General features: G+C 40.1%; 1 protein-coding gene across 11 annotated transcripts in view; it reads left to right on the top strand.

The window, feature by feature from the left end:
* The first annotated feature begins 3 nt into the window (after positions 1 to 3).
* bcorl1 (BCL6 corepressor-like 1) overlaps positions 4 to 18,191 on the top strand; it is a 30,117-nt gene continuing 11,929 nt past the window's right edge. For 2 of the 11 annotated variants that reach the window (XM_028460128.1, XM_028460139.1), the window contains exons 1-3: positions 11,914 to 12,469; positions 15,421 to 15,501; positions 15,596 to 18,136. In XM_028460128.1, coding sequence (XP_028315929.1) covers positions 15,496 to 15,501; positions 15,596 to 18,136 — 2,547 coding nt within the window. In that variant the 5' untranslated portion in view covers positions 11,914 to 12,469; positions 15,421 to 15,495. Of the gene's footprint in view, positions 107 to 5,893; positions 6,084 to 11,482; positions 11,503 to 11,912; positions 12,486 to 15,420; positions 15,502 to 15,595; positions 18,137 to 18,191 lie in introns of those variants that run through there. The other 9 variants (XM_028460133.1, XM_028460132.1, XM_028460129.1 and 6 more) reach the window with 9 other exon arrangements.

Raw genomic sequence — 18,191 nt, forward strand, 5'->3', positions numbered from 1 at the left:
AATACATGGAGATATAACAGTGTAGTACAGTTGGTGTGAGAAGTAACATTCGTGTGGCCTTTGTCAACAGAACGCAGCGGATTCCGAGGCTCTGCAGCTTCCAACGGTAGGTCATCCCGCTCGGACATTTATTATAAACTATGACGTGCATCGCTAAGCTTAGCTGCTGGGGTTTTGTTGGGAGACATGTCTGTCCATGTCGTCGTCTCCCTTGGATTTTTCCGCTGAGTGAATTTACACTAGACACACACACACACGCAGAGATGATATGATAATCCCTCTCGTCTGCAGCGGAGAAAAACCTTAGTCTGCATCAATTATTGGTCAATTCACAATAACAAACCCTAAGTAAATGTGAATCATTTGTCCAACCGCTGTGTAATATTAATAGTAACGGATGCTGCTTCGTAGTCCGTCCTATCCGTGCTGTCTAAACAGGTCACGCTAGATAAACTGCCATGAAGTTACATCTGAACTCCACTGAGATGAGGAAGTCTGCATCAACGTTTCCTTCACACTAAAAGTTTTAAAATAATACTTCCCATCGTCACTGTTTCAGAGCAACTTTTATTCTGGCTAATTATGACTTTGTAGAGGGGCAATATGACAATGTATAAATGCCAGACATAAAAAAAACTTCTACTTCTTTCACAAAAATGTATTTGTCTGATCCGAGGGCCACATTATCAATATTCATGTCAGAATTTACAATAACTAGTACAGTGCCCATTTGAAGTATGTATTCATATAGTGGGAGCTTCAGTAGTCACTAAGCTGTCACTTAGGGCCAAATGTGTTTGAAGGTTGGATGTACAAAGAGGCGTACATATTCTGTAGTGTTATAAAAAGGTAATTTTGCGGGTGCAAAGTAAAATAGCGTGTACGATTTCTCTGTGATGCACATGGTAAATTGATGAATAAAGTTTGCACCGATGCTGCGGTTTAGGTAGAATCTGAAAAAAGACACTTAAATTCATACAAATAAAACAATTCAGCATTTAACAGTTAGTAATTAATACACAAACAGATGTAACTTAATACTTCCAGAGGAAACATGGTGTGTGTGTGTGTGTGTGTGTGTGTGTGTGTGTGTGTGTGTGTGTGTGTGTGTGTGTGTGTGTGTGTGCGTCATTATGGTTAGTACCGTTTATTGTAGGTGTTAAAATGCTGTTAAAACATTTCCTCTTTGCGTAGTAAAAGCACATGAACCCGTGTGTGTCGTGGGCTCACTCTCACACAAACGCACGCATATCAGCCGCGCACATGCACACACTCAGTGACTCACATCAGGTTGAAATGCGTGAGACTTAAGAGTTTTGCTAGTTTATCAGTGTGAGTGCAGCTGCTCAGATGCCCCCCCCCACCCCCATCTAACGTACTGAATTTACCTCCACACTGAGATTATAACCCTAACATAATCCGATAAAGAAATACAACACGTGTACGTTCACTTTGGAAAAAAAAAAAAATTGAACTGTTTTTTTTTTTGTTGCATAAATTCATTTTTCAGTAGTGCGCATGCTCATATATGCACATATACAATCTCAGTACAAAGTGAAATCAGTACATGACACCGGTCTAACCCTCCGTCCGGTGTAACCTGTGTTGATTCCGCTGTGATTTCAAAAATAAAATAAAAATAAACGTTTTGAAACGTAATCACCAAATAAGTCCAAAATAATGGATGTACACACTAGGCCTGTGAGCAAGTTTTTAAAAAAGTTTGAGCTCGAACAGTGAGATATTCACTCCACACACACGCACACACGCACACAGAATTTCCTTGATTTATTAGAGAGATTAGAGAGATGATTAATCTGAGCATTAACACAGAGGGTTTTGTGAGTTGATACATCAATTTGTGTGTTTTTCTGTCAATTTGGGATTTTTGTTTGTCATTTTGTGTTTTTCAAGACATTGGGTGTTTTGTTATTAACTTGTTCATTTTATCATTTTCTGAATTTCTTTGTCATTTTGTGTAATTTTATTGGTATTTTGAGTGTCTTTGGGATTCATTTTGCACGTGTTGTTCAAGTGTTTGTTTTGTGTGTCTTTTATGGATAGTCTTTCTTGTCATTTCATTTGTTTTATAAGTAATTTAGTGCAGGGGCTCTGAACTGGTCTCATCCTCCCTGGGACCCACATTTTGCCAAGGTCATTAAAACGCAACCCACTTCTTTTTAGAATTCAACAAACCAAATTTTGTTCTTAAAATGAATGTACACATATTTAGTCTTTTTTAAATCATAAATCTATATATTTTCCTGTGCAACATGCATTTCACAGCATGCCTGACAAAGGAAAAGTTTCTTCCAAAATAAAAAAAAAAACAAGTCCACCCTACATTTTTGACCAGCTGTCCACGACCCACCCAGTACAGGTCTGCAACCCACTTTTGAATCCTGACCCACCAGTTGAGAATCACTGATTCAGTGTATTTTTGGAATATTTTTTTGTAATTAATTTGTTTAATTTTGGTGCATTTCGCTGCCATTTTGTGTGTGTTTGGAGTTACTTTGTGTTTTATGTTGGCCGTCATATTCCTTCTAACTTCTTGAATTACAATTTTGTGAGGATTTGCTATATGGGGGCCCACACATAAATAGACTGAGGGCTGCATGTGGCTCCTGAGCCCCCAGTGGCCCATGTCTGGTCTATACTGTCATTTATAAGAGATTACGTCACTAAATGGGATTAATGCAAGGCAAGTAAGATGTTCCGTGTTCTGCATTGATTATCTGGCTGAACGGACAACAATGCTCATTAATATACATGAGCAGAGAGGACAGCAAGCTACTGTAGCTCAAATTGCTGAATAAGATCGTGCTGGTTCTGATACTCATAAAACATGTCATAATACACCGTTCATCCACGTTAATTGTACCAGAATCTGTTCAACCACATCAGCATCAAAAGTGGACAACAGGGCAATGAAAGTGAAGCTACATCCGTCCCAAGTGAGTGTGTCTTTTCAGGTGCAGGACACATAGTCAATGGTCTCAATCGCTGTCAGAAAATGTAGACATGCTCAATATTGCTGAAAAAAAAACATGGGGTGTGTAGACTGTTCTAGTTCGATGTTTTAAAAAAACTTGTTGTACAAAGTTCATGCACAGATAGGAATATTTTTTGAAAGAATATCATGACATCAATTGTTAGTCTCTGGCTATGTTCGTAATCACATACTAATGTACTACACACTACAAACTTAATGAATATATACTGTCTATGTTATACTATTAGTATGATTAGGATGATGACCATTCCCACTGAAGTATATTTCCAAGTTTCTCAAGATGCATTTCGAACCTACAACGACAAAGAGCTGAAGCACACTGAGGCAAAATACTGTATCTCTGTTGATTCGCCATCTTCGAAAGTTCTGAAAGCATTTTAAGTGAGAAAGTGACCAAGTAGAATATCAACATGTGGTCATTTGATCCATAAAACTCGCGGAAACACATTTCATGCCGACATTTTGGAGATTTTCGGAGACCCGTCATTGTGCTAGTGACTAAAACTTCCTGTTAACTTCAAAACAAGAGCCCTATTTACCAAAGCATTAAAAACAAATGGAAGACAAGAAGAGTTGCTTTTGTTTTGAAAAGGGGATGTTTGATTTTTAGCTTGAAGACGATCCCAGGATGATTTTACGTTCCACTTGCAATGCATCATGGGGGGCTGAGTATGACTAATGTGCCTACCGTGCATACTTAAAAAATGTCCCGATATAGTATATATCGCGTACTCAATCTTTCCATACTATCTAAGTTGAACGTACTACATACTTATTTTGTCGTCAGACTTAGTATGATTAGTACGTCAGTATGTGATTTCGAACACAGCCTTGTTTTTGCGTTCTATTTCTACTTTTTGCAATTTAAATTGGAAAAATTTGTCTTATTTATGTTATTGTTTAGCTTATTTTTTTATATTCCTATTGAGTTGAAAAGGTTATACCCAGAGTAAGTATGTAAGAATGCCCAGAGTTTAAGTTAAAAAGTTAAATAAAGGCATGATTATTTTTCAAACTACAATTTTTTTGGGGATTCTAAAATGTAATACCTGTATCGAACTGTATATCCTAACGTGAACTTTGTAAAAGTCCCACCCCTAGTGCCTTGTGCCTTCAACGGTCAGGGTTGGGCTGTATTTTCTCTCAAAACACTTTAAAAAATGAGCCATTTTCTCAAACCTGGACACTTCTATTGTTTTATAAATGTTCATCTATTTTGACTCCAGATTCCAAGGTTTCATAAAGTGAAGTGCCTTAAAGAATATAAAGTAAAGATGACAACTGCATCTGTTTAAATGTGAGATATTGTCACACACTGTGAACACAGGTCAGAACTCATCATCTCATAGATCCTGGCTCCAATACAACAGACTCATATACCGGCTCCATGAATAAAAGCTACACAAACGCTGTGGTAGATTTTGTTTCTGTAGGACACCCAGAACTGTATAAAGTAGAACAAATATCTAAGAGCACCACAGTATCAATGTATAACTTAGCATACAAATTCAAGGTGCCATCATTTCTTTTTGAATGATCAGTTGCATAAAATAAAGATTTTTTAATCAGATAAATCCATAGTGACAAGCATCATAGATCAACAAATTAAAGATCATTTTGCTCGCACAAATGTTTGTTCACACATTTAAATGTGTGTGGCCCCAAAAACAAATCCTCAAAAATTGTGTCTCAAGAATTTATAAGTAATAACCCTAACCCCCCCCCATCAAAAAAAAAAAAAATCTCAAAAAACAAACAAAAACAACAGCAAAATGCATTACATTTTAACTAAAGTATATAAGGTCAAACCAAACACTCAGAAATGTTCTCAAAACACACGTAATGACTGATGAAACACATAAAATGACAACAGACACACAAAACAACCACTTAATTAGACAAAATGCCAAAAACAAAAACACTCAAAACAACAACACAGACACAAAATCACTCGAAAGACCCGCAAAATTACACAAAATGACAGAGATACACACAAAATGACAAGAAGAACACACAAAGTAACAACTAAAACACACATAATGACTCGATTGATACAAAATGACAATTTAAATTCCCGAAATGACAAGAAAATTACACAAAATGACTCCATAAGTGCACAAAATGACTAAAAACTCACAATAGAATATGAAAAAGTAACACACTTCAAGACAAAACCTTTTGTTCTCCCCTGTGTTAAAGCACGGATTGGACATTATTCTAAATAATATGAATGTTTAAAATCTGGCCCTCAGATCAGACACTTTTTGTGTCACCCGCTGTGATGGAAATTGCCCTTCACTGCAACAGATGAAGACAATATTGTGATAAAAGTTGTAAAACATTGTATTTTAGGTATATTTTCCTAATTTCTACTTTAATCTTGTCTTCACGACTTTAATCTCAACATTATATTTCCACTTTATTCTCGAAATTTCAACTTCAATCAGAGAAATGTTTCGGCAAATCAAGAATAAAGTCGAAATTTTGACTTTATTCTTCATTTGGCCAAAATTTGCCCTAATCTGCTTCAGATATTAAATTTGATCCTAAATTATTTTTTTACGTAATTCAATTTTGGTGCTGGTTGTTCCCCAAAAAAAAAAAAAACACTTTTTGTTTGGATGAATTACTGTGATGTTGTTGGACAAAACTTGCTCAAAGTGTATGCGTTACCTTTTCACGTGGCATTGTTCAAATCTTCATAAGTGTGTTAGCCCCAAAAAAACACAAAGTCCGCCATTGGCCGGTCACGTGACTGATGTGAGTAGAAAAGCCTGTCCCGCAATTAAAGATTGAAGCCCAGCGAGCTGCAGCCTGCCTGTTATTCACCTGTAGGGCTTTACCCGGCGCTAGGACCCAGGGTGCGCGATTTTCATCTCCAGCTGCTGCAGACCAAAAGCTGGCTGTGTGAGGGGAGATCGAGAGGACAAGCTGAAATGGCACACTGTAGTCATTGTGCCTGAAAAAAAAGCTGGTCGGCGGCCCCCGGACCGGAGCTCTGCGACCACAACAATAGCTTGTTGCTCCGCGTCGAGCTTCGGTGTCCGCAGACCGCACGGAGCGCAAGGTAAGACGCTGCACTGCCATGCGATTACTAATAACAAAGGCGTTACGGGCGAGCGGGGGCATTAAGAGGGGGCATTGCACAATGTCGTTGAGGGCGAGTGTAACTCCACCAAACTTTGACCTGGATATTTGCCTTCACGGGCTCTGTGCTCTGGGTCTTGCGGGAGCCACACTGAGCAGTCATTTCGCAGCCATCCCACGGCATTGTGCAGGATCAGGTCACATGCACGGACAGCCCAACTTGTGTGTGTGTGGATGTGACATATCCGTGAGTGTGCTGTAAACCAACCCTGGATGGTGATGGCTTTTATATTCACACACACATGTGCAGCAGCAGCAGCATGTTGGCGATGCACCGGAACACACACACACACACGCATCGACCTGGAAAAAAAAAATAAAAAATAAAGCACCAACATCGGACTTGGTGTGATTGCCATCGGCTGCCAGCCTTCCTTTGGTTTACTGTAAAAATAATCCATCACTTGAGCCCAGATGGCCCGAGTGTTTTCATCACGTCTCACCCATCCTCCACCCACAACAGCTACATTTAGATACATAATACAACACTGACCAGGTGAACTTAGACGGGACATCCTCACTGACGTTCAGGCTAAAGTCATGGCGGCCTTTATACACGGGTCGACACAAAGATGACTACCATGTGTTCTCACTTTGAGGACAAACAGAAAAAGCGAAAGGAAGAAAGGCCTGGAATGAACGGCGTCCGTCGGATGTGACGGTACCACATCATCCCTGCTCCCGGTGTCACGGACTGCACTAAAAGCTCACTTAATGTTCACCAAAAGCTCGCTAAATGATCACTAAAAGAGTTAATGTGGTGTTAAACTGCTCCCTCTGTTTGAGGTGGAGCTCGCGGACCCGGACCGGTCAATGCCGGTCCCGGAGGTCTCCGGTTCAGTTCCACTCAGACACAATGCGATGTGTCAGCTGCTCACTTTAGACTCCTGCGATAAACCTCCACACGGTGTGAGTGTCTCTCCCCGCCCTCCGTATTTTGGACTGGTCAGCGTGTGTGTGTGTGTGTGTGTGTGTGTGTTGTTGTTCCGTTTTCCCAATTTCACATTCGGACCATCTGTTAACGAGTGTCTTCCTGCTCCATAACATCCTACTGTGTACGTTAGAGACACACACACACACACACACACACAAAGTAGTCGCTGCTTTCCGCGAATGAACGGGACCGGTGTCCTCTGTGCGGTTCCCGGGACTGACACGGACCCCCCCCTTCCACCCCTTCCACCCCCGGAGCTGTAAACAAATTCATCTGAGTTGCACTATAGACATTGTACAGTATGTGGGTGTAGAAAGTATGGCTGTCCCCGCTGATGTAAAGTCTTGATCGAGTCCTAAGGAAAGGATATACTGTATAATATAACTGTAAATAAACCCTGGACCTGGATCCACGTATGACAGCAAGTGGCCTATTTACTGTACCTGTGCTGCTTAACTACCAAAACAAAATGTGATTACAGAGCACAGCTAAATATCCTCTGGTTGTTTATCATTGGGGGGGGGGGGGGGGGGTGCTCCAGTCCTTACACACCATAATGACACTTTTGTCTTTGTGTGGGACAGGGAGCTGCAGATGTGGATCATATCATTTAAACCAAGGGTGTCAAACTCGTTTTAGTTCAGAGACCAAATGTGGACCAGTTTGATCTTAAGTGGGCCACAGATTTTAGGTGGAAAAAGAGCAAATTCCACAATAATGTGCCCTGCAGGTTTGCACTTCCAGGTATAAAGGATAAAGTATGTGAGTGTATCAGTCCCAGCAGGATGTTCACTTAAATTTCATCCATTTTGGGGAAATTTTGTTGAATATTTTGAGTAAATTTTGGCAGATTTTGGGGAAAAAAATAAGATTTCTTTCAACAATTTCAGATTAAAATTGGCTGCCGTCATGTGATATAAGAATTCGAACTTTGCTATGCAAATATTGTGGATTCTAGTTGATTTTGTATATTTGGAGGCACTGAGGTAATATCGACAACTGAATTTTACTTTCTGGAGCAGACCAAATTTGACGCTCTAAAGGGCCGAATTTGGCCCCCGGGCCTTGAGTTTTACACATGTGCTGTAAATGATCCAATCCCATAAACAAATGCTGTATGTGCTTCATAGTTATTTTTTTTCCCCCTACTTCCTCGTCCATCACATTCATTCATCTAAAAACGTGATTTAAATACTGGAATTAGGACTGGACAATATATCAAGATTCAAGATATATTGAGATTTCTATTTTGGCGATATAGAAAATGACAATTTATCTCTTTTAACAATAATGTTTTTATTTTTTGGCTTATTTTATATTGAAATACTCATTTTCAGTCACTGCTTTTACTACTGCTCAGAACGGCATGAAAAGCACATTGGATGGATTACTGAGTGCATCTTAACCCAGAACTTCCCCTAAACAAGGCACACTGCAGAACTCACTCACATGTGCTGTCCCTTAGAGTAGAAAAAGCCAAAGGTGGCACTTATTGTGCAGCTGTTTGTTCATAAATGTGCCTGTGTGGCATTTTGCAACAGCCAATTTAAACCCTTCTGGTCAGACTTCATTTTAATGAAAATTATCAAGCTTTATATTGTATAAATATTGCCATTCTGAGGAAAAAAATAGCGAGTACTGAGTTTTGCCTGTGTGGGATTTTGCATCAGCAAAGTTAAGCCAGAATAGTCTTTCTGGTAAGACTTTATTGAGTTGAAAATATTGCGATTTTTATCGTTTATCAGCATTTTGAAAAAAAATAAATATTGAGATATGAGTTTTGGTTAATTTATCCCAACTCTGACTGGAATGTGTTTATACAGATTAACAGATAGAGGCTGTTGTACTCATTAAAAGGATTCATTGTAGCTGGATATGTTTTTGTGATGTCATCGTGTTCCTCTATTGAACTTTGCACAGACAGCTGAGTGGCTACTGTGCTAATAACTCAAAATGTGTGCAGAAATCCCACATTTTGTGCAGTTAACCTTGGATTGCACTTATCTGCAGCTGATGCAGTGAAACATGCTTTGAAATCAAACTTCTCCACATTTCTGACCCATTTTGAAATAATCAGGAAATGTGATTTTGACACACAGCGCTGCAAGAGGTGATTGACAGACCCTGCCGTTTGTTCATTTTGTGCACCGCGCAGTGTAAAGGGTTATTATAGATGCATTTGTGTCTGTCGCCGGTTTCACACTACAGATCATGCAGATTTGATTGAAACCTAAGAGAAACTTGAGAAGCCTCCTGGTGCATTTGGGCTGCAGTAGAAATTGATAAGCATTACACAGGCATTATTGCATTTGGATATGTTAGATTACATATCCTACAGAGGTTGTCTAATAATCAAGAGCTTTTTGGATTGAAACCAAGGCTTTATCTGTTGAAATGACTTTGAGAAAAACATTGCAAGTCACTTCAGTTGCCGTTGGTGTGTAACTTTGGGGCCAGTCTGTTGAAAATGGCTACAGTTATTCACTTATCTGTGAACAATATTACATACAGGAAGATTAGTTTTGCAGAATTGTTACCATAGAAAACAAAACACTCTTGATGTGTTTTCTATAGAGGACAGATTTACTATTAATTTAGAAGTTTTTAAGTTAGACTTTGAATATACTCAAATCCACATGCAGGTTCTGTCATTGAATATTATTGGTCTTAAAGTTGTATATATCTGTGATTTTAGCCTTGTCTATTTTCTCTCTAATTCTAAAAAAGTGGCTCCTAAAATATGTTGTTGGCTCAGATGCCGAATGTAATAAGATCATAATCATTTAAAGAAAGACATTAGATTGTTGTTAAGATAAGATAAACTTTATTGTCCATCCTGAAGCAGTGACAGAGATTGTTTTTATGAAATGGCCACAACAACAGTAAATACATTACAGTCAAACACATAAATGAAGCTCAAAACACATAATTACAGTTCAGAACCAGAGTAATGTCATGTTTTGGGTCCCAGATAGTTGCCAATTTTCAGATTTAAGTCACGAGCTGGAAAGACCACTGGTGGCTTAAACATAGAAATTGTTATACATTTCTTAAGTGAACCCTTAGAGAATACATGTGTGAGGTAATGTCTATGAAGGCTCTTCATATTCTAGGTCACTGTTCATCTACTAAAATTGGTCAAATCTTTTTAGTTTCTTCAGATTCATCTAAGCTTTAATGTTGATATGGTGATGAAACAAATATATATATATAGTATATGTATTACTAAATGTCATGTGACCTTTGACACATCCAAATCTAGGAACTTTGGTCACCATATAAGATGGAAATTACCAACCTTTTTTTGGGTCGTGACTCCATTATGACATCACAAATGTCCAGCGACCCCAGAAACATTTTTTTCTAGAATTAGTTTTTAATCATTTATATTGAACTGTGTTATAAAGGCAGATTAGCCTGGATTAGTGCACAAAGTGACAAATGCGCCACCTCAGATATTTTTACACTGCATTTTGAGAGAGTTTAAGTTTAGGATACAGTTATTACCTCCGCCAAGGGCGAAGCGCAGAAGCGGAGCAAAGCAAAGAGCGGTAAGGTTACGTTTTAAACTCTGTTTATCTGTCAATCTGTCAGCAAGATAACTTGAAAAGTTATGAACGGATTTGGATGAAATTTTCAGGAAAATTGACGAATGGGACAAGGAACAGGTGATTACATTTTGGTGATGTTCTGGCTCCCTATATATAAATATATACTGTATATATCCCATCCACACTGTGGAACATCTGTTAAACATTGTTTAACTTGATCAAGCCTTTTGTAACATTCCACACTACAAAATCAGTAATAAAAGTATGTATGATTTGTGATATCAGATCAATATAGGTTTCGGCCGATACGCAAGGCTGCATTATTGGTATCATATCAAGTAAAAAAGTTGTATCTGGACATCCCTAATAATCTGATGATGTCAGAATTCTATGCTAATGCTAAGCTAATGCAGTGTGAGACAGTCAGTCCATCAGTTAGCAAGATAACTGGAAAAGTTATAAATGGATGAAAATCTCAGGAAAATTGAAAAATTGGACAAGGAACTTGTGATTATGTTATAGGTTTTCTGAGTCAACAGCTTTACAGGAAGTCATGGCAACACAGCTCAATGTTGACAGGTAGTCATGGTAATCCTGAGTTTACCGTGACCGTAGCATGTTGGCTGAGCTTGAGCTGCTTGGCAGAGGTCTGTGCTCTCCGAGCGCTTTTCCAGTTTGATGTGTTGTGTGTGTGATTTTTTTTTAATTTTTTTAAATATATTTTTAATCCGTTTTTGCCTACTTTTTTGTTTTTGTTTTTGTTTTGTTTAACCAATTACTATACATTTCAGGTGACCCCATTTTTTTATTCCAGGTGACCTCACATGGGGTCCCTACCCTAAGGTTGTAAACAAGTAAGTAAATTATGTTTTTAGTCAAGCATGTAGAAATCACAACTCTCAGCTCGTTTGCCAGTCTGGGGCCTGGGAGGCTTGTTGTCCTGAGGTAATTAAAATATATTTTGTTTTTCAGTTAAATAGTTACTGCCTATATTCTAAGACATTATTGTGCCGTAAAGGGACCGGAGACCAAACTGTCACACTGGGACATTATGATATTTGGTATTAAAAACACGGTTCATTATTCCGTGTTAACCCGATGAACATTTTCACTAAACTCAACGCTACACTCCGTGGCTCGCGATCCCCCTCTTCACCCCCCCCCCCATTCCACTTGAGCGGCTGGGTGCTGCATTGCATGCCGGTACCTGTAGTTCTCACCCCTCCCCGGCCTCTCCAGCGTCTAATCCTGGGCGTGGATAACCGTGCACTACATCTCCCATGCCGTCACCGCGCACCCTTCTGCCCCTCGCTCTCTTTCCCCCTCTCTCTCCCTCCACACCGGAGATACTCGGTACGGACAGCCTTGAAGACCCCCCTGCATTCCCACCTCCCCCCGCCCCCTCTCGGACTTTTAGAGGCGAAAACCGTCGAGATTAGTGGAGCAGCCACGGGCGGCGGAGGCGAATGACCGGACTCGGCCGAATCCACGGTCCGTGCCTGCGCGTCGTTCTCATGCCATCTGGACGAGCGGGTTCGTAACTGTTGGTGTCATTGGACATCTTTAATCCGGCCTGCTGATTAGCGTGACAAATATTGGGCATTTGAGGGGCGGACGGGGCTTTTTTAAAACGAGGGGACGGGGAAAGACACTCGCTGGGGTCCGGGGCTCAGCGAAATGCCTTTTCAACGGCCGAAGTGGCTCAGCCAGTCCAGCAAAGGGAGCCGATAAGAACACTTGACTGTAGGTCGAGCGAGGATACGAACAGTAGCCTGCATGCCTCAGCGTGAGAGCCGCCGGGCAGAGCTGCTGCTGCTGATGGTCAGTGGACAGAAACGTATGCTTTCTTTTTTCTTCTTCTTCTTCTTCTTCTTCTTCTCCTTCTTCTTCTATGGCATCTACTACAGCCTGTATAACAAGTTGTCCTACCCACCCCTAAACCTGCCCGTTTGTCCACTTTGTGAGCAATGGGTACATAGTTAGTGGAATTGTTCGCTGCTGGTGATGATTGGGCTTTATTAGTTTGCGGACATGTGACACATTGTGCTCGTGCATCTCTGCGCTCACATCCGTATTTCCTGGTAAAAACACACCATCATCTGTGCATTCGGGTCTGTTTCATGTGTGTCTACTCGGTGTGAGTCCGTGTTGGATCACCCTCTCTTTCTCATTATGGTGATTGTTCGTCATCTCCAGTCAAACAGAAACCAGGAGCTCTCCAGAGTTTCTCCCGCTGATGTTTATTTCAGGACGGAGGAAACGGGTTGTTTCGTCCCATTCCCACTAAAAACAAAACAAAACAAAAACCCCCCACAGAGGGTGTCATTGTGCACTTTTTCCCATGTGACATTGGGATGTGTGTCTTTGTGCCGTGGGCTGGACAGTAAACCTGTGTGCGTGCGTGCGTGTGTATGTGTGTGTGTGTGTGTGTGCGCTCTCAGGTTTTTCCGGGCATGACTGTGTCGCAGACTGCGTGTGCGCGCACATGCACTGGCCTACATGAGAGCAGATGCTGCGATCGCAGCCCAAACACACACTATGTATAAGCAACTCTTTTTGCAGCAATGTGTGCGGACCCCAACCCTAGAGAGACACTTCCTAATGAGCAGTCCCAGGACCCCCTCCCCATCCCCCCTCCCCCCCAGCCCGTATCAGTCCTGCGAAGACACTGTGCGTGTGTATTTTTAAAAAAAAAAATAAAATAAAAATAAATAATGCTTCTTTGTTGTGCTTCATACCCCCATAAATACAGATGTCATCCCCTGCTCAGTCTTATTATTTAGTTGCAGAAAATTGCCATTGCTTTCAGTTATTATATGTATATAATATGTATAAAAGAAGAAAAAAAAAAAACATACAAATTTTATAATAGTCCCCAGTAGGCTGGGCGATTTAGAAAATTACAATGTTGCCTATATATATAATATCTTATTTTGTATTAAAATACTCATTTTAGGAGTCGCTGCTTTTACTACTACTCAGAACAGCATGAAAAGCTCAGTTAGATGGATTACTGAGTTCGTCCTAACTAAGACCTTCCCCTAAACAAGCCACACAACAGAACTCACTCACATGTGCTGTCCCTTACAGGACAGTAAACCAAAGGTGGCACATATTGTGCAGCTGTTTGTTAGTAAATGTGCCTGTGTGGAATTTTGCAACAGCCAACTTACAATTTAAACCCTTCTGGTCAAACTTCATTTGAATTAAAATGTTCAAGATTTATATTGTATAAATATTGCCATTCCGAGGAAAAAATATCGATTAAGAGGTTTTGGTCCATATCGCCCAGCCCTAGTCCCCGATATACATTACAAACATAAGAGTTACAAGCAAACTAATAATCATTTGACAACGTTAAAGGCTGAGCTCTAGGTTGATGTTGTGTGGCAAATCAATCAAAAAAAAAAAAATGTCTCGCAGCACTTTTTGTTTATTTTACAGATAATGATTATCTGATAACACAAAGTGATGTTTTTATTTCCAGTCATAAAGCCTACTAAACAAATATAATGCAGTAATTTCTTGCCGCTCTATCCACTTTAATAGGGTTTCAGATGATGTTTTTGTGAAGGAGTGACTTTACTTCTCAGTTGGTGTACCTTAATCTTTCTAAAGCTGTTGTAGTTATTACCATCTTATAAACAGCTATAGTGTACATTTTTACATTTCTAAACAATTAGTTTTCTGTCTGTCCTGTTGTTTGTTTTTCCTTCTTCAATATTTATTAGTTGCAAAAAAAGTCTATTGTAAAACAAAAAGTTAAAAGCCAATGTTTAAAGCAAATGCTCTTTAACAGTAAATAACTTTATCCTATTTTAATTTCCTGGCACAGAGCTGCAATCCTCTCCTAAAAAAGTACTTTTAAGTACATTTAAACAAAAGTTTTATAATGCTTTTGATTTTAATTTATGCAGTTATTGATTTTAATTTATAATCTAGTAACTGTGGAAGCATGAGTGCAGAAATCTGACAGTGTGGCCTGCGATTCATAAAACATTCATCTTTATGTCCACATGGAATATGTTTTATCACAAGAATGGATAGGTTTAACTTCAGATTACATTTGTGAGTAATGTTGATATGAGGACATATATGTTTTACAGAGCCGTATTTACAATATATAGAACACTGTAAATAATAAAATGTTGCATTATGTTGACTTAGGTCATTTAGATATTGATTAACTTACAAGTTAATCACTATCTAATTGATCTAGTCTACATAGATTAGGTTTTTTGGACATTGAGTCTGTATATTCTTAAGTAAAGTCAACTTTTTACACTTAACCGTGAATAGAAAACATCAAAATCCACATAAATTCCTGTCAGGCAGATTTTTCCAGCAAATTTGATAAGTGTGTTAAGAGCTTCATGCTTTGATACTAGTGGAACCGTTGATGACTGGGCAATTAAAAATCCAAAAAGTAATGTAGACACTGCAAATAATGGACACATTTACGGATTACAGAGAAATAGCATTGAGATGAGATATCCACGTGTAGTCAATTATTGACACAAAATCAATTTCCAACCTCCAACTTTTTTTTAAAAATCAAAATAATTTCTTCTAATTGTATCTTCTATTTTTGCTTAATATTAATTAATTAATTTTTTGACTGCAGCCAACTTTCAAACTGTACTTGCATTGTTTCTCTCACTTTCCACTGATGTTGCCTGTTATCAAGGTTTAAACTAACATGTTGAATTTAAAAATGGCTATATAATAATGACTATAACATGAATTTTTTTTTGTTCTTCTATTTTCTGCAGCAGATCTCTTTAATGCATGTTCCCATTTGACTGACGCAGCTACTCTTCAAGACATGTTGTGCTAAAGAAACACCTATGCAGGTAAGTGTTTCAATGCAGTCAGATTGCTTTATTAAATCATTCTGTTTTCTTCTCTAATTAACATGGGTCTCATGTACCTTTTATTATTTCTTAGGTGGATCCCACACTAATGAATGTAGGGGATGGCAGCACGGTGAGCAGAGAGATCAGTGCTCCAAATAAACTGCCGACTAGCATGGTGGGAAATCCCCCCCAGACGCTACCCCCTGAGTTTCGAGGAGATGTTACCCTCAGTCAGCAAAACAAAACCACTACAACTAAAGACTGCAAGACAGTGAAAGCTTGCCTGGAGTCTGGCAATTGTAACCACAGTACTGAACTCTCTCCATCTCAACAGTCCAATAATGCACCCATGTCTGGCTCAATCTTCAGCAGCTCAGAGAAAACAGACAAACGGAACGAAGCTCCTAAACCTAAAGCAGACAGCACTGGAGTCTTCCACCCTCCCCAGTGGTCCGCGGGTTTGAAAGTCAATCGGGAGGACTCAATCAACCCCTGTCACAGTAATGTGATGTCCAATAAGAAGACACATTCACAAATGCAACCCGTGCAAGGTGTAACAGCTGGGTTCCAGTGTGCCACCATGTTTAATCCAGTTTCGCCTGTTGCCTTTCTTCCTTCCACCAATTTTTCTTCTCCACTATGTAAAATCACTCTTCCACCAGCACTGACCCAGATTGCAGCATTGAGGGAAGCTTCAGCCAGTCAGTTTCAGAAAGACATTAAGCCCCAAAGCTCAGGTGTGGGAGGTGCCCCTCTCATACGGACCTATCCCTATCCACTGTCTGTGGGTCGGACAGTGGAGAAAAAAGCAGGTACATCGACCACAAAATTCAAATCCAGCCACTCATCAAGCAGGAATGACAAATCGCTAGAAGAGCATAAATTGTTAGCATCCGTGGTAGCCTCCCCAGCTATCGCTCTACCATTGCAGCACCCATCATTAACTGCAGGATTGCCAACCAACTACACCATGTCTCCCACCGCTGCCATTTGCTGTGGTTCTGCCCTAGCCAACATTGCTTCTCAGAACAGACTGGTAAACCATGTGGAGAAGGGCAACAGCACAAACAAGGCAGTCCTGGGCTCTGTTAAAACACCCCCTCCCTCTGCTGCTGAGGATCATACAACTTGCTCCATTGAACCAAGGGATCTACCTCTTGATCTATCAGCTAAATCGAAACGCCCAAAATGCCTCAACGACCTTCCAGTGACTAAGATGGAGCCTCACCACAATGAGTCTAATCAGAGAGATTATTTTAATTGCAAGAAGAATAGCTCTGCTTTGCAATACCCAATCTTACCCAACACCCAGAGAAATGGGTCTCATCAAAAGCAACTGCACAGGCTTCATAATCACCAGATTGTAGAGCCCAAACCGACCTGGGCTAAGGGAATATCACAGGAATCTGTCAAGAACATTCCTGGTACCTATGTGGGTGTAGCAAGTCCGATACTAGCTTCTACTCTGAGGGGCAAGGACGGAAAAGAGACTTTTTCAGAAGAATTCCAGAGTTTTGCCAAACAGGAGTTCATATCCATAATTGACCAGGGAGAGCATCATTCTTCTGGAGGAAAAAAGCCATCCTGTCTGATGAAGAGTAAACCCCATGCTCCCAATGTTAAGGACAGAAACACCAGCATAGCAATAACTAACAACTGTCGTAAAGGAGCTCTATCGTCAGCCCTATTGGGCTCCAACAATGCTCAGATTCACCCTAACTCTGGACCTGGCAAAGCAATGGTGCCATACTCAAAAACTGCTGTCAGTCCACCTTGGCATCACCCACCTCATCTCCCACACCAGGCCCCAGCTCTGCAAAGGAAACCCACACAAGCATCTCCAAAGCTGAAGGGATCCCCAGTTACAGAAGGATGTAAATATCAAGGTGCCCAGTACAGCCCATCCAAAACAGAGGAGGACCAGTGGGACAGGGCAAAGTCTCCTCTTTCAAACCTTGCTTCCATTGCAAAGAAGGAAGTTTTTGAGACAATGACCAGCGATGGTAAAACTCAAGTTTCATCGGTTACCTCAAAAAAGGCTGATGGGAGCGAAGACATTCAAACTAAATACACCCCTGCTCTAGATTACCCACAATACTGGTCTGTTAAAAAAAGACCTGGTCTGTCACCTAAAGGGGATTTGACTAATGCTATGAAAAGACATGAGTGGGTGAACTCCACCGAACCAATAAAGAACAGTATCAGTCAGCCGGAGTATACTGGCTTACAGGCAAAGAAAGGCCCATTAAAGCCAGGGGGACAGTCTCATATCTTAGGCAGCAATGCACCAGCGAATGGGAGGAGGATGGAGAGTAAACTAGCCCAGGTTTTAGAGGGGGAGGCACAGGAAGAAGATAAAACTTCAGACAGTCCTCCTGGTGAAAAATTAGAGGGCATGGTTGCCTCTATTCTTACAGGTCATCCTGCAGGGGAAGGCGACATGTTTCAGAAGCAAACAAATGGAACCAATGAAGAACCTCCTGTTAAAGGAAAGTCTCCTGCTATTAAACAGAAAACCAGTCCCAAGAAACCAGTGAAGGAGAAGTCTCCAACAGACCTGAAAAAGAAGTTTCCTGGGAAGAAAAAACTAGAAACTGAAAACAGTCCAGATGAAGTTTCCCCCAATAAAAAGGTATTATTATTTAAAAAAAAAAATACAAAACATTTTAATACTTGATAAAATATCT

Source organism: Gouania willdenowi, chromosome 10, assembly GCF_900634775.1.
Source record: "Gouania willdenowi chromosome 10, fGouWil2.1, whole genome shotgun sequence".
Lineage (NCBI taxonomy): Eukaryota > Metazoa > Chordata > Actinopteri > Blenniiformes > Gobiesocidae > Gouania > Gouania willdenowi.